This window comes from Triticum urartu, chromosome 6 (assembly GCF_003073215.2).
Source record: "Triticum urartu cultivar G1812 chromosome 6, Tu2.1, whole genome shotgun sequence".
Lineage (NCBI taxonomy): Eukaryota > Viridiplantae > Streptophyta > Magnoliopsida > Poales > Poaceae > Triticum > Triticum urartu.
The window spans coordinates 221,989,035-222,015,505 of NC_053027.1; the positions used below are offsets into that span (position 1 = coordinate 221,989,035).

Sequence of the window (26,471 nt, forward strand, 5' to 3'; positions counted from 1 at the left end):
CCACGTTTCCACCAATCACTTTCTCCTCTTTGTGAGGGGAACACCTTGGATCTAGATCTTGGAGTTCTTGGTGTTCTCCTTCTTGTTCTTCCTCTCATTTTCCTCCCTAGCACTAGTTGCTTCCGTGGGATTTGAGCGAGAAGGACTTGGGCACTCTGTGTGCCCTTGCCATTGCATTTGGTGCATCGGTTTGAGTTCTCCACGGTGATACGTGGAAGTTTCAAGTTGAGAAGCTTATTACTCTTGGGTGCTTGGTATCCTTGAGCTTGTTCCTCTTGGGTGCTTGGGCGCCCTAGACGGTTGGTGGTGTTCGGAGCTCAATCATTATGGTGTAAAGCTCCGGGCAAGCTTCGGGGTCTCCAATTAGGTTGTGGAGATCGCCCCGAGCAATTTGACGGGTACCGGTGACCGCCCCCAAGGGTTGCCAAAGTGTACGGGTTCGGTGACCGCCCCCAAGGGTTGCCATTTGTACGGGTTCGGTGACCGCCCTCAAGGGTCCCTTAGTGGAATCACGGCATCTTGCATTATGCGAGAGCGTGAGGAGATTACGGTGGCCCTAGTGGCTTCTTGTGGAGCATTGTGCCTCCACACCGCTCCAAACGAAGATTAGCATCCGCAAGGGTGTGAACTTCGGGATACATCATCGTCTCCGCGTGCCTCGGTTATCTCTTACCCGAGCCCTTTACTTATGCACTTTACTTTGTAATAGCCATATTGTTTCTTGTCATATATCTTGCTATCACCTAAGTAGTTTATCTTGCTTAGCATAAGTTGTTGGTGCACATAGGTGAGCCTAGTTGTTTTAGGTTTTATGCTTGGCAAATTAACCGCTAGGTTTATTCCGCATTTGTTCAAGCCTAAATCGTAATTATTTTAAAGCGCCTATTCACCCCCCCTCTAGGCGACATCCACGATCTTTCACTCTTCCCTCTCGTTGCTATGCATCACCATGATCTTGCGTGTGCGTAGGATTTTTTTTTGAAATTATTACGTTCCCCAACAGATCAGGAATTGGTTTCAGTTGAAAATCCGACGATCCGACCTAATTCTCCAACACACCTTTCGTTTCGCCGAACCAATGCCCATCAACCATGGAGTTCCAGAATTTCTAACTTGCCTTGTGTGATTGCCCATCCAATAACCTGTCCGGGTCTTCTCAAGTTTAGCTCGGGAATTCTTCTTTGCTCATAAAGAAAAAGATCTCCATTGCCAAAAAATGTCTGCAAGCACATTCCATCTCATGCAGCTCATTAAGTTCTTCTATTTTTCTTTCACAAACCTTCGGAAAACTTTTTTCTCCTTAAGATCAGAAGGTTCCTCCATGAAAGGATACTTGTTGAAATCCATCATGGCAGTATTTGCCTCACAATTGCTCTTGAACCATGCTTCAAGCTCAATAGAATTGGATCCATTCCAAATAGCGAGAATTAGGATTCTTGATCCCTCTCAATCTCTCTTTCAATTCGAGGATCCAGAGAGGTGTTTTCATAGTCATCTCCGAATATTTGCCATCTCGGAATATTTTCGATTTCATTTTTCTATGATATGTCCCCAAATAAGAATAGGATAGATATGTCAAAAGCAGGTCTGATTACACCTATTCCTAATCCTAAATAGAATGTAAGGACGTAGGGATTTCTATTTCCGCTTTCTCGGTTCGAGAAATGCATTGTTGGAACTGGATTGGAACGCCAAACAGCTCTAGATTCGAGGGTTTCCATTATAGCCGAACGCGAGGGAAAGATCATTTCTACTGATAGTCATAAGATACTTTTATCAAGTAGTGGGAAGCAGCCACCCTTTAAAGAGTGCGTAATAGCTCACTGATCGAGCGCCCTTGCGCTGAAGATGAACGGGGCTAAGCGATCTGCCGAAGCTGTGGGATGTCAAAATGCATCGGTAGGGGAGCGTTCCGCCTTAGAGGGAAGCAACCGCGAAAGCGGGGGTCGACGAAGCGGAAGCGAGAATGTCGGCTTGAGTAACGAAAACATTGGTGAGAATCCAATGCCCCGAAAACCCAAGGTTTCCTCCGCAAGGTTCGTCCACGGAGGGTGAGTCAGGGCCTAAGATCAGGCCGAAAGGCGTAGTCGATGGACAACAGGTCAATATTCCTGCCCACATTAGCTCCAAGACGCTGGTCTCTAACTAGAAAAGTAAATGCTTGAGCTTGAGAAGCTTCTGGCCCGGTGGGTCCATAAAACTCACTCGGATAAGCTGTATTATTGAACCATACAAAACAACAAGCGATAAAACCAAAGACAGATAAAGCAGCTAAACTATAAGACAAGTAAGCTTCTCCAGACCATACAACTGCACGGCGAAAATTCATGGGCGTTCTACTGGGCCCTACTCACTTGTTACACAACAACCGGTTAGAGGAAGAGCCAAGCAAGGGGGACAACGAGTAGGAGAAATGGAAGTTTGGGCTTTAGAAGGATTTGGTGTTGCTCATATTTTACAAGAGATACTTACTTATAAATCTGACCCTATAAATTCCTTTTTTCCTTTTCTTTTTTGTCCAGAATTGAACAAAAAAAAATTATGGAAGATGTTTTCTTCCCCCATTAAGTCCGAGCCATAGAGTAAGAGTGAGATGAGTTTTCCAAATTCATCATAGACTTTCCCTATGGCTTGATAGAAGTAAGCAGCAAAGAGTCGTAACTTAAAGAAAAAAACGGACAGGGCCGACAGATTTACCTGATGTAAAGAAGATCCTAAAAGTCTTTGATTAGTCGACTCCAGCCCCCCCCCCCCAAATAGTCCTATTTTTCCTCCACGTCGATAAGGAGCTAAAAGATCGACGACCTTAATACCTGTTTCAAAGATGGATAACTATAAATTATACGTCCCTTGCTTGAATCATAACGACTTACTTCAATTTTGACCCTATCCTCCATCAGTATTCGTATAGAACTAGACCGTATCTTTCCATTTCATTTTTAAAAAAGATAAAGAACCTATATTATAATTATAATATAATATGAGTTCTGTGATTAATTGTTTCGTCCATGAATGTGAAATCATAGATCGAACTGCCGAATTGGCAAAATTCTATTCTTTCTTAGCTAAACAGGTGGAAAATCTATCCAATTTGGTTATATTATATCATGGACTCGAAAAATGGATCTGAATTTGACTGAAATGCACGTGGATTGGCGGATTTCTAATAGTCGGTGCTGCTGCACATGCAGCAATTTTTATCCCGCAACGGAGCTTCCAAAAAATTTCTTTCCGAGTTAATTTTCTCAGTTTTATTAACCCGGGCGGCTCTTTATTATTGCTTTAAATTTGTAGTTCTTGTTTTAAGTTACAATTTTTAATTCTCTATTATTTTCTTGATACCAAGTTGTCGCTCCGCTACAATGTTCTCATGATGTACCGCCAAACTCATAGATGCAATGTCACAACACTTCTCATATGCTTTCTTCATCATCTTCGGGGTCCCGTTTTCCATGCTACATGAAATGGAACAAACCAAAACTCAACTCAAACCAAAACTCAATACAAACACAAAGCATAACTTATTTATAATGACCTAGGTTACATAATGTTTTCATTGGTTCAAATGACATAGGATACATAAATGATAAGGGTACATGCCATTACAGTCCAAATGACACTACATCACCATGTGTTTCAACCCCCTCTATCAACAACACATCTTTGTCGTATGGCCCCGGGTTGCAACAAATGACATCATTTCTTTCACGGACCCAAGCCCAACGAGATGCCCGACTAGGTATCGCTGATGATGGTTGCCTAACTAGCCAGTCAATGATTTGGCCAGAGTTGTTAAAGTCCATCTCATTCACTTCATCCCTTGTGCCACACAATGCAATTTGCCTTGCAAAAGTGCGTCTATGAATTTTCTCTTCCTTCTTGAGATTGCTTATGTTTTTCTCTTTAGCTTGGTATAACTTAACTTTGTCATCGTCGCACTTTGACACATAATATTTGAAAAATCTCTACAAGTCGCATTCAATGTATCGACGACTTTGACCCACAAGTCCATCTTTTCCTCAATGATTGCACGTTCACGCTTCACCGCCGCCTCCGCAGAAGTCTCAACAAAGATGACCGATCCCATCCTACAAGTCGAGGGATTACTATAACGGTCATCCAAGGCAAAAATCCTAACCGTCTCTTGCCAAAAACTATAACCCTAGGATTAGATCGAGCTACAATTCAAGAGGTAACTACTATAACGTTCGTGATATAGCCATTTACTGAAGCATAACCTTAACCCTAACCTTAACCCTAACCATATCCTTAAACCTAACCCTAACAAAACCCTAAATGATATTTTTTACTACCCAAACAATGCTAGTGACACAATACATTGCCAAAGCACAAACATTACCCTAAATGCTAATATACATTGATTTCACCACAACAAAATCATGGACTAGGGTTTCCAACAAAATGAGCAAAATGCATGATTTGAACCAACCAAATGAAGGGGGGATGGGAGAGGTACCTTGAGTGATGCAAATGCCCGCGATCCACCGGACGAATCTCAAGCAATGGAGGGGGATCTAGTGGGTGCTTGGGTGGGGGAGAAGAGGGGAGAGAGCTTGAGCTTGAAAGACGAATGGGTGAATGAGTGAGTGGGGAAGCAACACAACCCCAGTCCTCACAACCTTATCCAGGACCCTACCGCCAGACATCTCGACGGTATATTGCAATAGCCTGGCGGTAGGTCCCTTCATCACGTGTCCACGGCCGTTGCCTGGCAAACGACGTCAAGGAACCTATCGCCAGGAAGGGCGATGGTAGCATGTAGAACGCTACCGCCAGGTCCTCCAGCGGTAGTAAAAGAGTTAAATCTCGAAATTTCTCCAGACCAGGGTCAGATCCCGATTTTATACGTAAAAAGGTCAAACATTTGGAAGGCATATTGGAGGCGTGGAGATGCTTTTATAGGTTACAAAACAGAGCTCGGGACGGACCCGTTTTTGGCTTTGAACCCAGCCAAAAGGACCCCACCGGCCAGCGCCCCGTTCTGACCCCATCTCGTCCCCACTTCCACCCCCACCACTCCCACCATTTTCTCCGCCCCGCGTCACCTCCTCGCATCGTCGTCCTCCTCGCCACGGCGCGCCTCGTCTGGCTTTCCCGGAACCCTAGCCCCTTCGGTCCCGTCCATGAGATTTTCCCCGCCGGGCGTGCGGAGGCAACGGGTTCGCGCGCGTGCTGTCGCCTTAGTGCCCCCACCCCACCTCGCGCCCCGGACCCGGTCGTCGGCCGCCCCTCGACTTCGGCGATGTTCGAGGGCCACGTATGATCTCGATCTCTCTCCCTGTCCCGCTTCCCTCGTTTCTCTTCCGTCTTCGATTAGGACGAGGTTACGCACCATGCATGATCGAGCGGCAATTGGGTGCGTGCGTGTGCGTGCGTGTGTGTGTGTGGATTCCCACTGCAGCGGTGGTCATGTGCGATCGCGCTGCAGGTTTCGAGTAGTCGGACGCTGCGCAGTTGGTGCGGAACTATGGGGATTTCGGGTTGGTCTTGATGGGTTGCACGTTGTGTCCTTGGTGATCGGGACAGAGTTTGCGGTGACGGGGCAGGGGGGCCATATTTTTCCAAAAAATATTTCGTAGTTTTTGTCTGCTTAAGTTCCCATGGTGGAGATGCATTGCACTTATGTTGAACAAATCGATCGGATTGTCAGTTTGCCTGGCGCATTGTATCTCAAGTTATGGATGAAGAGTTTATAGTTATGGATTGATCGTACAACAGGGTGTTACATATGCTTAGCCTGTCTGTAATAAGTATAGTCACGAGTGTCACTTGAGCACCAGTACTTTTGTGGTCAAAGCTATGTTCTGGGCAATCATATTCTAAGTCTGCAACCATTCATTCTCCAAGGTTGCTCAGTGTCTTGACTTCTGCAACACTATGATATATAGTAGTAAACTAATAAACATTAGCAGTGCCAGTAAGAAAGTTATGCGGTGCTACAACCAGTTCTTGTCATGATCATCAGTTCTGCGAACCAGGCTAAATGGTTACAGACAATGGATAATATTCAATAAGGGAGAGAAAAATAACATACCAGCAATTTTAACCTGTCACATTGATGAGTGTCAGGACGTCCTGCTGATTCTGGAAATAGTCCACAGCTATTTGAAGCCCACCTGGCATATGTCGTAATTAATGAGATATATTGATGAATACAATCTTATTAAGTCCTTGCATAATTTTGTAACATTCCAAGTTTTTATCTGCCCTTTTGACGTATGACAAATATGCAAAGTAGCAGATTAGCACAACCATATCAATCCTGAATTTCTAAACCATTACTATTTTCTTATTCACTGAGTTTCATCCTTATATTAGTACTTAAAATTCTGAGGCATGAAGGAATTATATATTTTTAATTGCAGGTGCTGTTTTTGCTTCGCAAATATTTGGGTGAATATGTTGAAGGACTTTCTGTTGAAGCGCTTAGAATAAGTGTGTGGAAAGGTATATTTTTCTGACCATCTTTTTTGTTGTCTTTACCATCATCACTTGCTTGAATGAACTGCAGTTCTGATGTCTTTTGACTATTTCTTAGAATCTTACGTATGATGTTAGTTTTACCTTACTTACCGAATTCTCTGGTAGTGGCTTCGTATTCAGATCTAGATTGTTTGAGCTAGATTGGGGCTTGAATTCGCTCAGTTTGTTCGCCGAATTACGAACTCAAACAAACCTGATCAGAGCACAGCCACTGGCCAGTCTACACACAAATTGGGAGAGAAGTGACGTCTAACAGAGTTCTACGGTTGTACCTATGATGAGGGCCTATCGTGAGGGAAAGCTAACAGTAGCTTGACACTGGCGTCCAACGCCTGCCATGTCATGATGGGAACCTTACAGGGTCAGCTGGTGCGACCTGGCTGCATGCTTGGAGGACAGTCTCCTCCCCTCTGTGTGCCCGTGGGCTATCCTACACCAGGTGCACAAGTGGATACGTGTTCGGAGAGCTCTGCCATGGTGGATCTGGGGAGATTTTGGAGCAATACGAGTAGCTCTTTGAGGAATATGAGAGAAAGATGAGCAGCTCATGGAAAAGATGGCCTCCTGGGAAGCTGTGAGCAATGGGTTTTGGAGGCAGCATTAAGCTTTCGTGGATGTGTGAGGCACACATTTGGACTTTTGAGCATCAGTTTGGAATTTGTGATGTTTCAGTGGCTATTTCCTTCCTAATCATTTTGGAATTTGTTCCTGTAATCAATCTGCAGAACATGATGGGTCATGTGCTTTGCATTTTACCTGTCCAGTCCATAAAAAGTAAACCTTCTTTGCATTGGGGCAATTAGCAGCAGAAAAAAGGGCAGCCCGGTGCACGTAGCTCCCGCTTCCCAGGGTCTGAGGAAGGGTCCGACCACTTTGGGGTCTTCTGTATGCAGCCTTCCCGGACTCGAACCCGTGACCTCATGGTCACAAGGCAACAGCTTGACCGCTGCTCCAAGGGTCCCCTTTGGCAATTAGCAACAGAAATGATGGAAAATTTAATCAACTAAATACACAAACATAGATTTACAAATTGGGAACAATGATTGCTACTCGGAGTTTGCGAATCAGATTCATTGACATGAATCAGTCATCAGATTAACGAACCAGAGATGTATACCCCCCATCAAACTTGATTCACAAGTGGTGAATCGCGAACTGAATGAACAGCAGATCTTGCAACTATGATTCTTACATTGTACTTATAACCGTTGCAGTTGTGCTAATGCTTAAAATAACACCTATTCTTGTAATGCCAGTTGTATGTGATATCCTAGCACATCATCCTAAGGAGTAGTTTGTTATTGCAGTGCTAGGGCTCAGTAATCATAGAGAAAGCCGACTTCTTGTAAAGTATATCTCTTACATCTCCCAAGTGGAAAGCTGACAATCATTTAGCATGAAAAATACTAAAATAGCATGTGCAAGTGTTTTTGGGAAGCCATTGCAATGCCAAAATTACAGCCTAAGTCTAATTGAACAAAACAGTTGATAAAGTCAAGAGGCTGATGCTTCCCTACTCTGTTCAAAGAACACCCCACAAACACAACTTTCTGTGAACTAGGTATTTGCCAGTGCGTTGCTACGGGGTATAAATATTCTAGTCCATTAGCCCATAATTCTGTATTATATGATTGTGTAAATCAATATTTATCAAATTCTGTCATGTTTTTTAATCACTTATTGACTTGCCAAAGAAAATATAGTTTATTTGGTAAGTCAATAAAAGATGAGACAATTAAAGCGGTTTTCAAGGAATGATCATCAGAAAAAATATGGAATGTTGGACGAAGCACCCCGCCTGGCAGGAAAAGGAACACTATTCTTTTTTTAATTTAATAATAAAACAATGCCCATGTGTTGCAAAGGGATATAAATATTATAGTAAGTTAGCTTGTGATTTACCTGCCCATATTAATGTGATTGTGTAAATAACTGTTTATCAAATCCTACCCGTGATTTACCTCATGTTCTGGTGAGAAGTTTGGTAACTAAATTAAAGTGGAATTGGTTCAGAAGGTAAGTACATTAAGGTGATTGATTGTCATATGGGCAAGGTTGGATGAAGAAGTGGTGGGAATAAAGGTGAAACGGGAACCTTACATTCTCTTTAAGTAGTAGAGAAATAATAGGACAATGCCCGTGTGTTGCAATGGGATATACATATTCTAGTACCTTAACTTGCGATTACCTGCCTATATTAATGTGATTGCGTAAATAAATGTTTATCAAATCCTGTCCGTGATTTACCTTATGTTTTGATGAGAAGTTTGATAAGTAAATTAAAGTGGAATTGGTTCAGAAGGCAAGTAAATTAAGGTGATTGATTATCATATGGGGAAGGTTGGACGAGGAGGTGGTGGGAAGAAAGGTGAAATGGGAACCTTACATTCTTTTTAAGAAGTAGAGATATGCCTTCCAAAGCTTTGCTTTTGGCATCTGGATGTAAACAGTCGCTGAGGCAGTGCGACCAACCATTGGTAGCTCGTAGGTGTTGCAAAGCAGCACCCGTGTGAGCCCTTTGCTTTTCAGTCTAGTGTAGCTGGCCTTTGAGAGGTGTTGCATGCAGTTTATGCTGACACAATGTGATCAAGCTGCAACAGTTTGGCACATCAGAATCTGTAGGGGGTGCAATCACCATTTAATGACAATATTTGTGGTGTACATGATCCACGGTGCATGGTATCCTGCTTCAGAAATGCACAGTTGCCTGTAGCTTTCTACTATGGACACATGACATATAAGTTATCTTGTAGTTCATTATGCTATCATTTGTGTTGGAAATTTCAGCACATAACTGTGCCGTTGCACTACTGCTCTATGCATTGCTGTATTTACTCTGCTTGGATTTCTCTTTGAATAGGCGATGTCGTCCTTAAAGACTTGAAACTGAAGGCTGAAGCACTCAATTCTCTTCAGCTTCCAGTAACAGTGAAAGCTGGGTTTGTTGGCACCATAACATTGAAGGTATGTCTCTTGTTCCTTTTTGTTTATGAACTTGATTATTTTTGGGTAGAATGTTGTAGCACATTCGTACATTACATTACACATCTAATGTTTTCTTAAGCTATTGTGTCACAGTATTGTTACTCGAGCGTATCATATATTTTAGCACCTTATATATATTGGATAACTTGGCTCTTCAACAAAACCGTTTTTACTCCCCGCAAAAAATATGTTTATGAAATGTAAAATTATCTTCCGTGTCTGTCTAAGGTCAGAATGTATTATAGCAATCTCCCTGCTCATTCTCTCGAATGCATCACACCTAGCTAGTTGCTTAGTGTTTGACTAGTTCTACAGTCAGCAACTTTTTGTACTCCGTCCAGGTGCATAGGGCGCCTAAGGAAGGGCAGCGCAATCTAGGTGCGTGTAGATTGGACGCCGTGAAATTCTCCATGAAGAAAGCCAATCATCACGCGATTCTCTCCCTATAGTTAATCTCATATTAATTGCTGTGATGGTTGGACACCTATGTACTGGCTCACCACCCGTTTCTCCCTATTCTTCCAATCCTCTATGCATGCATGCAACAAGAATTAAATGCTAGAGGCAGATGATTGTCTTGTACGTGGAAAGGGGGGAGAGGGAAACTGAAAACGCTTCGTGTGGTGAGGAATGCATGTGAGCAATTAGTGCTAACAAACAAAAGGCGACTAATATATCTGGAATATTTGATTTTCGTAGGGCACCCTATGCACCTGGGTGGAGGGAGTGCATAGTTGAAATGTGTCCAAGAACTTGATGAAGTATATGTGGATTGCTCAACCTTCTCCATTAGTTTAGACTTTTGGTTCTACTGCTGGTGCATGAAACTAAATATGTATCAGAGCCAAGAGGTCTTGGGTTCAAGTCTTGGCTTTCGCAAATAATATAAAGAAATTGCTTGCCCTCTTTTTGTCCATGTTTAGGCCTTATCTAGCCACATGTGAGATGGAGTGTTGAATTATATGCAGATTGTCCAACCTTCTCCATTAGTTGGACTTTTGGTTCTACTGGTTGGTGCATGAATCTTAATAAAATAAGTACTCCCTCTGTTCTGTTTTTGTTATTGCCATTTGTATACCTGATTTGTACTACCGTAGTTCTTCCTCCGCGACAAGAAAAACGGGACAGAGGGAGTATATTTCTTTGGCATGAAGGTGCAGTGGCTGAGTGGTTGCTACAGGCTTTCAACTTATCAGTTGTGCAAACCGCTGTGCTAGGGTGTTTGTGTTCCATGTGTTGTGTGTATCGTCTGATCTTCAATCATAGCTCTTGTTGCCCAACTATGGAGCATCTCCTTCCGGGCCTGCCTTTGCTTTATGTCATATGTCTCAGTTGTTCATGCAAAATGTGATTTCTGATAGGTTCCATGGAAAAGCTTGGGTAAAGAACCAGTTATTGTTCTTATTGATCGTCTATTCATTCTTGCTCATCCTGCTCCTGATGGGCAAACTCTGAAGGTATTTTAAATTATATTGGCTGCAACCTTTTTATGCATGTCATTTTCTCATTGTTCCTTTATCTGAGTATATATTTGTGGTGGTTCTCTTTCTTTCATTAGGAAGAAGACAGAGAAAAGCTTTTTGAAGCCAAGCTTCAGCAGATTGAGGTTTGTTTCATTTTTCAACTTGCTAGTTCTCTTCTCCCGACACTCAAGACAATTATCTGTCAATTATACACCTGTACTCATATAAAGTTAACAAGGCAGTTCAAGACATGCTCCAGTTTCTCTTAGTTAAGATTTGAATTTTTTGCCTAAGTAAGAATGTGTGCTACCAGGCCTCTCATCTGATTTAGGTTGCCTATCTGTAGGATTTGGTCATGGTGATACGCTCCTAGTTTCTAATTTATGTCTTTATTAAGTTGTAGGGTATGTCTTTGCCATCTTCAGTTCCATGTGTATGTTACTTTCGATTTTATTCCATTCAATAAGACCATAATGCTCCTGAGGAAAAAATGCCATAACGAGCACCCGTCCGTAGTTGTAGAACAGGAGAACCAGAATTAGCTGTGAAGTACATATTATTGAGACCAGAATTATAGGGTCAATATTTGGAGATCATAGTTTTAGACAAACAAGAATATGTTAATAAATGCAATCTCATGTAATCAACATAGATGGAGGAAACAAATTGCACGGATATAGTGTATCTGTGTGGTTGTGGATGTTGCAATACTTGCTTTTAGTTGTGTTTTGTTTTTGGGAGTTGCTATATGTTTGTCGGATCACCTTTTTTTGAGCATGGATGCACCCAAGCTTCTAAGGCCTTGTACAATGCAGATGCCAGTCCGCCGGTGCTAGTTGTGCTGCTTCTCGGTAATTTTGTTGCTCCACAACGTAGAGTGCTTGGTGTGGGGTGCTAGCTGTGCTCTTCTTTTCCCTCCGCCGATGGATGCACTGATTTGAAGGGAGCAGTTATTATGCAAGCACCGGGCTGGCACCGAAGCAAAAGTTTGCTTCCGCCTCCTTTCTAAGCACCCGTGTAATCCAGTCTCAAGGAAAAAAACCAGGTTTTTTTCTCAGGCAGCTGTCTAAGCACCTGCCGTTGTACAGGGCCTAAGGAAACTTGGTCCCCCGCCAATCCCCTTGAAAGCACACCATAATCCTTTAAGTTGTGGCCTATTGAAACTAATCCCAGGTTATGGTGAATCGAGGTCCGCGAGCTGACAACCATGAGCCAACTATCAACTATGGTACTTACCCAGTGATGAGATAATGGGAACTGTTCCGGATCGAAAAAATTGGTTTTGAAGCAACATACATTATGTGAACTTATTGATGTTTTTCTTTCATTTTCTCTGCTGGTTTCTTGCATTCACGCATTTTTTGGACAATTTTTCTGCTGGTTTCTTGCATTCCTAAAGATTATAGCATAATAAGCTTCATGCGAGCAATTCAAATTCTAATGGATTTATCCGCAGGCTGCAGAGACAGCAACTCTTGAAGCGACAAGTAGGAGCTCAAAAGGAGGACCTGTAAGATCTCTTGTGCTTTTAACATGTCTGTTACTTTTATGTTTGTTGAATCGGGAGATGGGTACCTACAGACAGCAGCCTCGCTTCCTGTCTTGTTTCCTGCGTGAGTGTGTGTCTCAGATGTAGCGGCTCACACGGGAGAAGGGAAGAGGGGCTCCTCTTCTAGGTCAGCACCTCTCATGGGCTTGGGCCCAAGAGACAGATCTTGATGGGCTAGGGCCCATACCGGTTCAACACTCCCCCTCAAGATGGGTGGTAGATATCTATCATCCCCATCTTGTCACACGCCAAGTTACAGTCCTTTGTTCCCAGTCCCTTTGTCAAGCAATCTGCAAACTGCTGCCCAGAGCTGACATGAGTAAAGCTGATGATCCCAGCATCTAGTTTCTCTTTAATGAAGAAGCGATCAATTTCCACATGCTTCGTCCTATCATGTTGAACTGGGTTATTAGCAATGGCTATAGCTGACTGATTGTCACACCACACTCTTAGGGGTCCCTTCCTCAAAAGTTTCAACTCGCATAGTAGGTGCTTCACCCAGAGCATATCACACAACCCTTGAGATAATGCTCTATATTCAGCTTCTGCTGTTGATCTAGACACAACAGTCTGTTTCTTGCTTCTCCATGACACCAAATTTCCTCCCACAAACACACAGTAGCCTGAAGTTGATCGTCTATCATCTTGACAGCTAGCCCAATCAGAGTCACTATAGCCATCCACCTCAAGATGTCCACTCTTCGCAAACCACAACCCTTTACCCGGAGTCCCCTTCAAGTATCTCAGGATTCTGTGAACAATATTAAGATGCCCACTCCTTGGTTCATGCATGTATCTGCTCACCACCCCCACGGCATACGTAATGTCAGGCCTGGTATGACACAAGTACAATAACCTTCCAACCAGCTTCTGATAATCTTCCTTATTCACTAGCTCACCTGATTGTGCTGTTATTTGATGATTTTGTTCAATCGGAGTAGGGGCTGCATGACATCCCATCATGCCCATGTCACTCAAAAGATCCAAGGTGTATTTTTGTTGGCACAAAGATATTCCCTTCTCTGTCCGAGCCACTTCTATGCCAAGGAAGTACTTTAGATTTCCCAAGTCTTTTACCTCAAACTCCTTGCTCAGACACCCCTTCACTCTCTTTATTTCCTCCTCATCATCTCCGGTGATGATGATATCATCAACATACACTGCAACAATGGTGATCTTCTTATCAATGTGTCTATAAAACACCGTGTGATCACCATTACATTGGCCATACCCCATATTCCAAACAGCTCGTCTGAACCTATCAAACCATGCCCTCGGCGATTGCTTCAGACCATACAAGGATTTCTTCAGCCTGCATACCTTCCACGTAGTCTGTTCTGTGCCAAAACCAGGCGGTATCTCCATGTATACCTCTTCTTTCAAGTCACCATGTAAGAAGGCATTCTTGACATCTAACTGGTGCAACTTCCACCCAAAGTTTGCAGCACACGAGACCAATACCCGTACTGTGTTCATCTTTGCAACTGGAGCAAATGTCTCATCATAGTCAATTCCATAAGTTTGACTATATCCTCTGGCGACCAATCTAGCCTTATACCGTTCCACCTTGCCCTCAGGATTCTGCTTCACAGTAAAAATCCACTTGCAACTCACTGCTTTCTTTCCTGCCGGCAATGTGGTCAGCACCCATGTCTTGTTTTTTTTCAATGCTTCTAACTCCTCTATCATCGATTCATGCCACTTCGGATCTTGCTTTGCAGCCTTCCAATCCTTAGGGATAGACACAGTTTGCAGAGAGGCAACAAACGCCTTATATGAAGGTGACAAAGCCTTGTAAGACACAAAATTGCCAATATCAAGGTCATCACAAGCATCATCCTTTGGCAGAGCCTTCCTTGCTACCTCACCCTTCCTTGCCGCTTCACGTGTAGGTTTTCGCAACGCAATGGGCAGCTCCACTGTGTCAGATGAGCTTGCCTCACTGCCTTGCTGCTCCCCCTGCACTCTTGCCTCACTGCCTTGCTGCTCCCCCTGCACTCTTGCCTCCCTGCCTTGCTGCTCCCCCTGCACTTGTGGTTGCCGTTGAGAGTACACCAGGGTATTCGTCTGCCATCGATCCCGAACAGGAACCTGGAGAGCACCAATCTTAAGTGTATCGACAGTTGGCTCGACATGAGCCTGCACATCATCATCAGTGATGGTACTAACCGGAATTGTACCCACTATTGGTTGAACTTGAGCGTGCACATCATTATCAGCGTTAATGTCCACAGAATCCCCGTGAGTATGAGACACATCCTTCTCCCCCTCTTGACCATCATGCACAGGGTGTAGGTGGTCAAGCTCTGCAAACAGCAGACTGAGATCAGTCGGCTCACCATAGAATGGCTCAGACTCCCTGAACGTAACGTCCATACTTCCAAACCTGCGTTTTTCAGAGGGACACCAACATTTATACCCCTGCTGACTAGACGAGTATCCCAAAAAAAACACACTTCACTGCCCGAGGATCAAGCTTGCCAACAGATGGTCGGTGATCACGAACAAAGCAGGTACTGCCAAACAACTTTGGCGGAACAACAAACTTATTATCTCCAACGATCAACTCAGACGGAGATTTCATGCCAAGTATCCTGGAAGGTGTCCGGTTGATCAAGTATGTGGCTGTCATAACTGCATCATCCCACAAGAACTTAGGCACATTCATGGTAAACATCAACGACCGAGCAACCTCAAGAACATGACGATTCTTTCGTTCGGCCACTCCATTCTGAGGGGGGGTGTCCGGACATGAAGTTTGATGAAGAATCCCATGGTCAGCCATGAAAGCCCCAAAAATGTTGTTCACATACTCCGTTCCATTGTCCGTCCTGAGCACCTTGACCTGTACCTGAAACTGGTTCTTTACAAGAGCATGGAAGTTCTGAAAACAGCTAAACACCTCATCCTTGTGACGCATCAAGTAAATCCAAGTCATGCGAGAATAGCAGTCAATAAAGGTAGCAAAATACTTCTTCCCATTCATTGACACCACTGGGCTAGTCCATACATCCGAATGAATAAGCATAAAGGAGATATGCTCCTGAGCCCCTTACTCACATATGAGGCCCGTGTGTGTTTTGCATATTCACAAGCATCACATGTCAGCTTGCCTTTGCCTATTCCACACATAACATCCGGAAATATTCTACTCATCTTATCAAAAGATACATGCCCCATCCTACAGTGATGGATCATCGCCTGCTTCTCCTTATCCTCCATGGTCGCAGCACACACCAAGTCCGGCTGCACCTCCTGGTCCATGTACCAGAGCCCCCTACGCCTGGTGCCAGTCCCAACCGTCTGGCTCGTCTGTCGCACCTGAATCAAGCAACCAAACTTGTCAAGGATCACACGACAGTCCATTTGATCAATGAGTGCACTGAAAGAGACCAAATTGACAGGAAAGGCTGGCACATGTAAAACTGACGATAGGTTAATGGTCGGAGTACACTTGACTGTACCAACCCCTATGACTGGTTGTTTTGTGCCATCAGCCGTTTGTATAGTGCCCGTGTGAGAGGGAGGATGCTTAGTGTAAGACTCGAACACACAGGAGTTACTAGCAACATGCTTAGATGCTCCAGAGTCAAGAACCCACTCTGGAGCACTCTCATTAGTAGCAAGAGATGCTCTTTCCGGATTACCTTCATCAGTGGAGGCCCAGTGAGCAAAGTCTCCATAGACAACATCATCTACATCTTTGCCTTTGGACGTCCCAGTGTCTCCTGCAACGGCCATGTGAGCCCTCTGACCCCCTGAGTGTCCTGAGTAGCCACCTCTGCCTCTAGAAGCCTGGCCCCATGAGGTCTCTGAGTATCCACCTCTGCCTCTAGCACTTCTACCTCTGCCTGTTCCCCCTCTGTTATATCCCCTGCCTCTGCCACGAGTTGGACATTCTCTCTTCCAGTGACCTACCTCCCCACAGATATGACATTTGGTGGGATCTCCCCACTCCATGCGCTCAGTGACTGCAAATGTCGAAGCTGGCACAACCTTCATGTCTGCATGCTCAAGGGATAGGCGCACCTCCTCTTGAGTCATCGCTGCAATAGCCTCGGGAATGGTAGGCAGACTAGGTTGGTGCAACAAGGAAGCCTTCCTGCCATCAAAACAACCTTTGAGGCCAGCCAAAAATTTCAGCACACGCCTGCGTGCCATCCACTTATGCCCTGACTCGATTGAAGCCGCGTCATAGAGTTCCAGGGGATCACAGTTATCCTGGTCAGCCCACAGAGCCTGCAGTTCTGCCACGTATGTCATCACTGACATGCCATCATCTTGGCGCAGCAACCTAATCTTGTCCTCAATCTGAGCAATGAGCATGACATTGCCCTTGCCAGAGTATTGAGTGGACAGAATCTTCCATATCTCAGCAGGTGAGGATAGCCCCTCCACAGAGCGTCCAATGGAGGGCATCACAGAGTTCAACAACCACACCATAAGTACAGAGTGGATGACCTTCCACCTCTTGCCCTCTGCACTACGCTTGTCCCCTGGTTCTACAACGGTGCCCAACAAATATCCATCAAGCTCCTTCTGCTCCACAGCCCACAAAGCCCTCCTGGACCAGCTCAAATAATTTGTTGCCCCCTCTAGCTTCATGTCCAGGAGCGACATTTCAAGCTTTTGAGCCACTTCCTGTCGAGGAACGATGGCCCCAGAGTTGGACTCCGCGAGGATCTTAGCGAGCTTCTCCAAAGCCTCGGCAAGACCAGTTGGTTCAGCCATCGTTTGACAGGATAAGCAGCAACAGCAAAACTCAGCCTCAGAGAGTCTTCTTTCCCAAGCAGCACCACCACCACCACCACAACACCAAGCTCACAACAGCAAGTCCACAGAGAAAAAAAAATCTCTGTAAAGCACACAAGCGGTCCAGCCCAGCCTCTTCCTGTTCCAGAACGAGCAGTCCAGCAGGCTGCACTTCTTTCTTCCTCTGCCGCAGCACCAAGAACCAGCCGCACAAGCACCAGCAGCTCAGCAAGCTTCCAGGAACAACACAAGGCAGCAGCAGCAGCTGCAGTTCCTCTTCTGTTCAGCAGCACCAACAGCAGCAGCTCCCCACCGCAGCCTGACTCGCACACAGCCCAAATCCGCCGCTGCCTTCTTCCTCCTCCTCTTCTTGCCGCAGCCGCCTGCACAGCCCGCAGCAGCCTTCCTCGGCCGCCCCCTCTGCAGCTAGCCACCCCAGGGACGCGAAGCAGGACAAGAGGAAGCAGCACCTTCCCGGCCGCGTCGCAGCTCCTCGAGCCCAGCCGCGCCGCCGCCGCACGCACCACAGCAGACCCGCCGCCCCGCGCACGCACGCAGCCTCCTTTCTCGCCTGACCCCGCTGGGCCCCACCGCCGCCTCTCCGGCGAGGGACTACGCCGTCACCGTCGTCGCCTGGCTCGATACCATGTTGAATCGGGAGATGGGTACCTACAGACAGCAGCCTCGCTTCCTGTCTTGTTTCCTGCGTGAGTGTGTGTCTCAGATGTAGCGGCTCACACGGGAGAAGGGAAGAGGGGCTCCTCTTCTAGGTCAGCACCTCTCATGGGCTTGGGCCCAAGAGACAGATCTTGATGGGCTAGGGCCCATACCGGTTCAACAATGTTACACAAGAGATGTTCTCTAATAGCGAACGGTTACAACAATTTGCAATAAATCATATTAGTGTAACATCTTGAAGCATATTGTCACCCCAGTTTTAGATGTCGAGGATGGATGTTTTTTTTCCTTCTCACAGTTGGAACGTTGCATCAGAGTGTATGATCGGTATGAGGACTTTATATAATAGTTCTTTCTCTGGAGGTGTTGCATCGGTCGGAGCATCTTATCTCAATGGACTATGTGCTAAGTCTGTCAATGACTTGCCGGCAGGCGACTGCACGACCACCTAATAACATTTAGATCATGAAAGGACGCCATTTTAGAGAATAGAAGTGTTGCCGATTTGTTTGTTACATTTTTCTCTTGAACATGAAATGCGATTACTGACATTTATCTGTCCTATTGTTTTGTACAGATTCCGTATATCTTTGTTGCTTGATTTTTGATAGTTGTCCTTGCATGCTGCAGATACCAGGTGGAAATTCATGGCTATACAATTTAATATCTACAATAATTGGAAATCTTAAAGTCACCATCAGCAACGTACACATCAGATATGAAGATTCTGTCAGGTTTGCTAAATCAGTGACAATTATTTTAGTTTTTGTTGTTCTGGATGTATTCTTTTTTTATTAATAGTTTATGTGTTTCTTCCTTCAGCAATGCTGGGCATCCATTTGCTTCTGGTTTCACTTTATCAAAACTTGCAGCTGTTACAGTTGATGAGGATGGTAATGAGACGTTTGATGCAGGTGTAGCATTAGATAAGCTGCGGAAGGTTAGAACAAATTTACATCGGAGAGTTTATCTTCTTTAAATCTTGGAATCTCGTTATACACTGTGTTGCAAGGTCTATAGTATGGTGATTGTTGAGACTAGATCTGGATTGTCCTTCACGAGCTTTAATTCATTATCATTGTTATGGTGCTCGCGCACAATTTTTTGTTGTTACGAGTGTGTCATCACTGTGGTACTTCTACAGCTAACAGGTGGCTGTCATTTCTGTGCGCTTATTTTGACATACTTTTTCACACAACTAGATGATACGCTGCGCGTTCCTGCAGGAACTTGTTAATAGAAATGTATAAATTGGTGTGTTAAAAACAATTGAAACTACTGCAAAAAGCAAACACAGGAGTGTTCTCAATTTATATTTAAATAAAAACAGTAAAACATACGAAGTATGTAACGAAATGGTGTTTAAAAAGATACTTCTGGACTGAAGGTATGCTCCAAGCGTCCAACACATATACCGTCCATGATAACAAAAAAAAAACTTATGACTAACATGCATGACTTGCTGATGTGGCATGGTTGCATGGATAGATTAATGCAAAAGATGTAACTTATCACTGACATGCAAGACTTGCTGTGTGGCATAGCTGCATGGCTAGGAAATATAGGTAGTAGGTTGCAACTATTTAGGAATGATTTAATCAGTTGATTTATACTCCCTCCGTCCCATAATATAAGAACGTTTTTGACACTAGTATAAGATAACGTGACATCCTACAAAGTTATTACCTATTTGGTTGGTTGCTTTTATTTTATTATTGTCTTAGTAGTTCAGACAATTATATTCTTGTGACATTAATTTTCACTCTATTTGGTCCATCTTTTAGTCGGTCGAACTGCATATGTTAGCCATCTACCACGATTCTGACAGCAATCCTTGGAAGCTCCCCAAGAAATGGGAGGATCTTAATCCTGGTGAATGGAGCGAGGTTGTTCCTTTTTTATATTAGAGCACAACCTTTCCTCGGTTCCTATTTGTTTCGTCTTTTCTCTAATGATCCTTCACAGGTATTTCAAGATGGCATCGATGATCGTCCTGGCAATTCTATTTGGGCGATGAATCGGAGATATTTGGTTTCCCCTATAAATGGAACCCTTAAATATAATCGACTTGGACAGCGGGAAAGAGGGGACCTGAACAATCCTCTAGAGAAAGCATCACTTGTCCTAAGTGATGTTTCTTTAACAGTTACTGAGGTAACCCTTCATTTATGCTTCATTGATATGTTTCAACTATGGTGTTGGCAAGTTACTTATCACTTGTAATCTGTTACTGTACCAGGCCCAGTATTATGATTGCATTAAACTGTTGGAAACATTTTCAAGATTCAGGACACGTGTTGATGTTTCTCACTTACGGCCTATTATGCCTGTTAAAGAGGATTGTCGTGCTTGGTGGCGTTATGCTGTGCTGGCTGGTCTGCGACAAAAGAAATTATGGTATATGTTACTCTTATAAGTTCTACATACATTTTCCCTGATACCATGAGATTTTGTATGTGCAAAGGAAGAAGTGAAAAAACAGAGCCTATATCTCTTATGCCACTAAACTCTTGAGATATGGATTGGATTTTTCACAAATTGAGATGGATTTGCATTTTATTATTACAGAAGATCAATTCCTCTATTCTGCACAATGAAGTACTTAGCTGTGTGGACTATCAAATGAGATACACACAGATGACTCAACACAATACATAGATCACTTCCTTTATGCAATGCGCATATTATGTGATAAATGCATATGTTTTGGTCATGGACATCAAGGCAATACATCTATTATGCACAATAACTCGGATGTTAATATGTTTTGATGCAATTTTTGTTTAAGCTTTCTATAAAGTTGAATTGTCATTCTGAAGTTTATTTCTCTTCTGTTCCCAGCTATTGGTTCTCATGGGAGAGAACTAGATATCTGTGCCAGCTTCGTCGTCGTTATGTTCAACTTTATGCCACCCTACTGCAGCAAGCACCTAGTGTTGATATTTATGAAATTCGGCAGATTGAGAAAATTCTAGACTCAAAAGTTATTATACTTTGGAGGTGTGCTAGTGCAGTATCTACTGAGGTTCTATGTTAGTTTGTCCTTAGTTTGAATTGATGTTCACTTGGTTATAATATTATGTATTTTCAGGTTGCTGGGTCATGCTAAAGTTGAAACCGTGAAATCTAAGGAAACATTGCATAAGAAGGGCTCCTCAAAGAGAAGATGGTGGCCTTTTGGATGGTCCGTAAAACAAATTGACACTAGTTAATCAAATCCATTAATATTCGTTGCTTCTGATTTTGAGATGCTAGGTAGCAAGGTTTTTAAGGTGGTAAGCCGTCTAAAGGTGGTCAACCCCCAGTGCGCTTAAGCGCTTGAGGCAGAAAAAGTGCCAGGGGTGTGCCTTACCGCTTAAGTGTGGCTTTATGAACACCTTAAAAACCACGCTAGCTAGTAGTCACTACCAAGTACTAACAAACACATCTTTTTTATGGCATCTTGTATTTTTTCTTCTGTAATGGTTTGCAGGTCTTCTGCATCATCTCTCCAACCGTCGCTCCCCTTTCTTTTAATATAAAAAGTGTTTGTTTTTCTTATCTTAAGGGTGAAAATAATGGTCTTCTCCTATTGGTCTAGGGTTTGGGCATGTCCTTGAGTCCTTTACTATTAAATAATACTCCCTCCGTTCCTAAATACAAGCCTTTTTAGAAATTTCAATATGGACTACGTACAGAGCAAAATGAGTGAATCTACACTCTAAAATATGTCTATATACATCCGTAAGTAGTCCGTATTGAAATCTCTAAAAAGGCTTATATTTAGAAACGGAGGGAGTATTACTTACCCCTAAGGGCTGTTTACAACAAGGCGGAGGAGATGCTGTGCCGTTGCTGCTATTTTTTTATATCCTTTCATCGCATTCACATTTTTCCAAGAAAACGCAAAAGCATTGCGTCTTGTTTAATTGTGTTGGTAGGAATAAAGTTAATCACACACCCAAGCATATCTTGTTCCTCAACCACTGTTCATCTGACAATCTTGCTCTTCCAACTCTGTGAACAGAAGAATATCCATATATATATAAACTAGTTTTAAACTCGTTGGAGCTTGTGTTATTGGCTGGCATTGCCTTTCTTTAGTTTGTGCTTGGTATCAAGGCCTAGTTGCAACCTACTTTTGTTGGAAGATGAAATCAAAACAGCTGGATGATATAGAGGATCAATATTCCTATTGTTAGCATGAGTTAATTCAGATCTGTACTATTGAATGCAAAAATAATAATCAATATCGTCCTCACATCTCAAGTATGCCTTTTTTCTTGTTCTAGGAACTCGGCTGGGTTGCCTTCTGAAGAAGGCGGCGGATTAGAACCACAGTTGGATGAGGAGCAGCTAACTAAAGAAGAGTGGCAGGCTATAAATAAATTGCTAAGTTACCAACCGGATGATGAACTATCATTTCCTGTTGAAAAGGTCTCACCAAACACAATCCGCTTCTTGGTGGATGTGTCTATTGGCCAAGCTGCTGCAAGGATCATCAATATTGGTCACACAGAGGTTATGTGTGGTAGATTTGAGCAGCTTCAAGTGGTCACCAGTTTGTATCCGAAGAGTACTCGATGTGATGTAACTTTAAGATATTGTGGTCTGTCATCCCCTGAAGGTTCTCTTGCTGAGGTCAGTGCATATCAAACTCTAACTACCCTAGGCCTTATATAGGAGGGGTATCTTGGCTGACAAGCCGACTCAAAGGAGATACCGTATGGACTCTCAAACTGATTCTAATATGGACTCTGCACGGCCGCACCTAATAGGAATTCGAACCTAATGAGGCAGTTTAGTAATAAAGGAATCCTAGCCATTTTGGGCCAGATCAGGGAGTGGTGCTGCCAGGCGGGGGCCTGCAGACCATATGTGGCTCCCCATGTAACAGCCTGTTTAAGTGCAAACTACAATTTGACACAATGCTCTATCTCATGTGAGGTGCTGGGCTGCTATCTGTCAGACAATTGCAAATTCTTGTCACATCACAGGCTTTTGTGGTTCTTAATTTTACTCATTTACTCATCAGCTTGTACGTCATTGGCTTTCATTAATGATATATGCTTTTACTTTGCATGACATCACATAGTCCTTATTATGTTGGATGAACCTCTTTATTCGAACATCTATGATATATGCCCTGCAGTGACACCTTGTTGGTTACTTTTTGCAGAGCGTCGTCTGTGAGGGGAAGACTAATGCTCTAGATGTCAGTTTTGTGCGCGCACCTATTGGCATGGATTTGGATTGGCAGTTTGTGGCAAAGATATCTCCATGCTATGTTACGGTACATATATGAACTTATGTTTTTGAATATTTCTGAAAGTAGACCCACCTCTTTATCATCGTCCCTTGTGAAGTCATGGTAAGGTTTTGAGTAAGCTCTAGATCTCAGCTTTGTGCAGGTGCACCTATTACCATGTGCTTCCTTTCAGGGGAGAGCATCCACATTGTATACATTTAGCTAGCCTAATATAAGGTACAAAAGTTCTTGGTAGGCACGAACCCTTGGACTGTCTTGACTCGAAAACTGAAACTCAGCGGTTATAGCCAGCTTCAACCCAATAGAATGTCATTTTCCATTTTTCTGCAACAACAACAACAACAACAACAACAACAACAACAACAAAGCCTTTAGTCCCAAACAAGTTGGGGTAGGCTATAGGTGAAACCCATAAGATCTCGCGACCAACTCATGTCTCTGGCACATGGATAGCAAGCTTCCACGCACCCCTGTCCTTAGCTAGTTCTTTGGTGATACTCCAATCCTCCAGGTCTCTCTTAACGGACTCCTCCCATGTCAAATTAGGTCTACCCCGACCTCTCTTGACATTCTCCGCACGCTTTAGCCGTCCGCTATGTACTGGAGCTTCTGGAGGTGCGCTGAATATGCCCAAACCATCTCAGACGATGTTGGACAAGCATCTCTTCAATTGGTGCTACCCCAACTCTATCTCGTATATCATCATTCTGGACTCGATCCTTCCTCGTGTGGCCACACATCCATCTCAACTACGCATCTCCGCCACACCTAACTGTTGAACATATCGCCTTTTAGTGGGCCACACTCAGCGCCATACAACATTGGGGGTCGAACTGCCGTCCTGTAGAACTTGCCTTTTAGGCCTCTTTTGGTTCATAGGATAGGATTATCGTAGGAATAGGAATTTTGTAGGAAATGAGATGGCATGTATCTCAAATCCTATGAGTAGGAATAGGAAACGAGATGTCATTTGGTTGATACCAAAGGAATTTTTCCATTGAGTCTAGGCTCATTTTTATTTTCCTATGAAATGTGGAGGATAGGAACCAATCCTATGTAGGAATAGGAATCTATTCCTATGAACCAAAGGGCTCTAAAGGAAAAAATCCTATAAGAATCCTATCCTCTAGGATTCCTATGAAATTCCTCCGAACCAAAGGAGGCCTTAGCTTTTGTGGCAGTCTCTTGTCACAGAGAATGCTAGAAGCTTGGTGCCACTTCATCCATCCGGCTTTGATTCGATGGTTCACATCTTCATCAATATCCCCATCCTCCTGCAGTATTGACCCCAAATATCGTAAGGTGTCCTTCTGAGGCACCACCTGCCCATCAAGGCTAACCTCCTCCTCACACCTAGTAGTACTGAACACATCATGTACTCGGTTTTAGTTCTACTAAGCCTAAACCCTTTCGATTCCAAGGTTTGTCTCCATAACTCGAACTTCCTATTTACCCCCGTCCAACTGTCGTCAACTAGCACCACATCATCCGCAAAGAGCATACACCATGGGGTATCTCCTTGTATATCCCTTGTGACCTCATCCATCACCAAGGCAAAAAGATAAGGGCTCAAACCTGACCCCTGATCAACATCACTTGTTCGAACACTTGTCACAACATTATCGTACATGTCCTTGATGAGGGTAATGTACTTTGCTGGGACTTTGTGTTTCTCCAAGGCCCACCACATGATATTCCGCGGTATCTTATCATAGGCCTTCTCCAAGTCAATGAACACCATATGCAAGTCCTTTTGCTCCCTATATCTTTCCATAAGTTGTCGTACTAAGAAAATGGCTTCCATGGTCGACCTCCCAGGCATGAAACCAAACTGATTTTTGGTCACGCTTGTCATTCTTCTTAAGCGGTGCTCAATGACTCTCTCCCATAGCTTCATTGTATGGCTCATCAGCTTAATTCCACGGTAATCAGTACAACTCTGCACATCCCCCTTGTTCTTGAAGATTGGTACTAATATGCTCCGTCTCCATTCTTTTGGCATCTTGTTTGCCCGAAAAATGAGGTTGAAAATCTTGGTTAGCCATACTATCGCTATGTCCCCGAGGCCTTTCCACACCTCAATGGGGATACAATCAGGGCCCATCGCCTTGCGTCCTTTCATCCTTTTTAAAGCCTCCTTGACTTCAGACTCCTGGATTCGCCGCACAAAACGCATGTTGGTCTCATCAAAGGAGTCGTCCAGTTCAATGGTAGAACTCTCATTCTCCCCATTGAACAGCTTGTCGAAGTACTCCCGCCATCTATGCTTAATCTCCTCGTCCTTCACTAGGAGTTGGTCTTCTCTGTCCTTGATGCATTTGACTTGCCTAATATCCCTCGTCTTCCTCTCTCGGATCTTGGCCATATTATAGATGTCCCTTTCGCCTTCCTTCGTGCCTTGTCGAAAAGAGCTGAAATTTTATTTGAATGCTCACGAAATTATGTGTTATTTACTAGCTGTGTGTGGAAACCCTAGTTCCCGTCTCCTTGTGTTGTCCGATGGATGGAGAATGGAGAGTGAGGAGTGAGGCTGGGGAGAGGAGAGATTTGTGGTTTGGGATTTATATATATATCCAGTGTTAGTTTCCCTGTAATTATATTTCCAACAACAGGGGTGGTCTGCTGATAGGGGGTGCATCCAGTGCTTCCAGTTTGGTAGCGACTATCAGCTTTTGGGTGTTTGTTGGTGCTTCTATTTCTAGGGGCAAAAACATAAGCTAAGGTCAAACAAATGCAACCCTAGGATGCCAAGACCCCCTTTTGGCCCAAGTGACCAGGCAGTGCCTGTCAGGCCATAAGCTGAATTTACCTGAAGAAGTTGACAGTACACCTGTTTCTGCGTTTCAGATCCAGTGCTGGTCGTTCATCTCGAATCCAACGGCTTTCCTGTCAATTTACCGGTTCGCCAAGTGTGATTCGCTCTCAGCCCTTGATCTCGCATCGGACGCCTCTCGGAAGTTGCCGCCTCGCTGTTCAACGTCCGGCAACCACTCTTCCTTTTCTGTTTTGCTTTTCACATGCTCCTTTGCTGTAATGGCTATAAAGCCCCTTTCCTCTTTCATTTGGGCTAATGTTTTGTTAATTGGGTTGTAACCCTAGCCGCCGTGGCGTGCTACAGCACTTCTCATCTCGAAACTCTAGCAAGTTTGCTTCGATTTACTCTTAAACTCTGCAATTCTTGCGTTTAGTTCAGTAGACCGACTCGGTTCCTGACAGTGCCCGCCATAGATTGTTGTTGTGCGTTACAAGAAATATGCTTTGCCGCATTTGCCGATGCCGTGATGAGTCAAAG

The 26,471-nt window shown here is 43.9% G+C and overlaps 1 protein-coding gene across 1 annotated transcript in view; it reads left to right on the plus strand.

The window, feature by feature from the left end:
• The first annotated feature begins 5,004 nt into the window (after positions 1 to 5,004).
• LOC125512571 overlaps positions 5,005 to 26,471 on the plus strand; it is an 81,221-nt gene continuing 59,754 nt past the window's right edge. Inside the window, exons 1-15 of the mRNA XM_048677665.1 lie at positions 5,005 to 5,278; positions 6,387 to 6,468; positions 9,365 to 9,468; positions 10,851 to 10,946; positions 11,048 to 11,095; positions 12,409 to 12,462; positions 18,562 to 18,665; positions 18,754 to 18,871; positions 19,716 to 19,817; positions 19,897 to 20,085; positions 20,171 to 20,328; positions 20,773 to 20,931; positions 21,023 to 21,115; positions 22,203 to 22,551; positions 23,090 to 23,203. Coding sequence (XP_048533622.1) covers positions 5,264 to 5,278; positions 6,387 to 6,468; positions 9,365 to 9,468; positions 10,851 to 10,946; positions 11,048 to 11,095; positions 12,409 to 12,462; positions 18,562 to 18,665; positions 18,754 to 18,871; positions 19,716 to 19,817; positions 19,897 to 20,085; positions 20,171 to 20,328; positions 20,773 to 20,931; positions 21,023 to 21,115; positions 22,203 to 22,551; positions 23,090 to 23,203 — 1,785 coding nt within the window. The 5' untranslated portion in view covers positions 5,005 to 5,263. The remainder of the gene's footprint in view (positions 5,279 to 6,386; positions 6,469 to 9,364; positions 9,469 to 10,850; positions 10,947 to 11,047; positions 11,096 to 12,408; positions 12,463 to 18,561; positions 18,666 to 18,753; positions 18,872 to 19,715; positions 19,818 to 19,896; positions 20,086 to 20,170; positions 20,329 to 20,772; positions 20,932 to 21,022; positions 21,116 to 22,202; positions 22,552 to 23,089; positions 23,204 to 26,471) is intronic.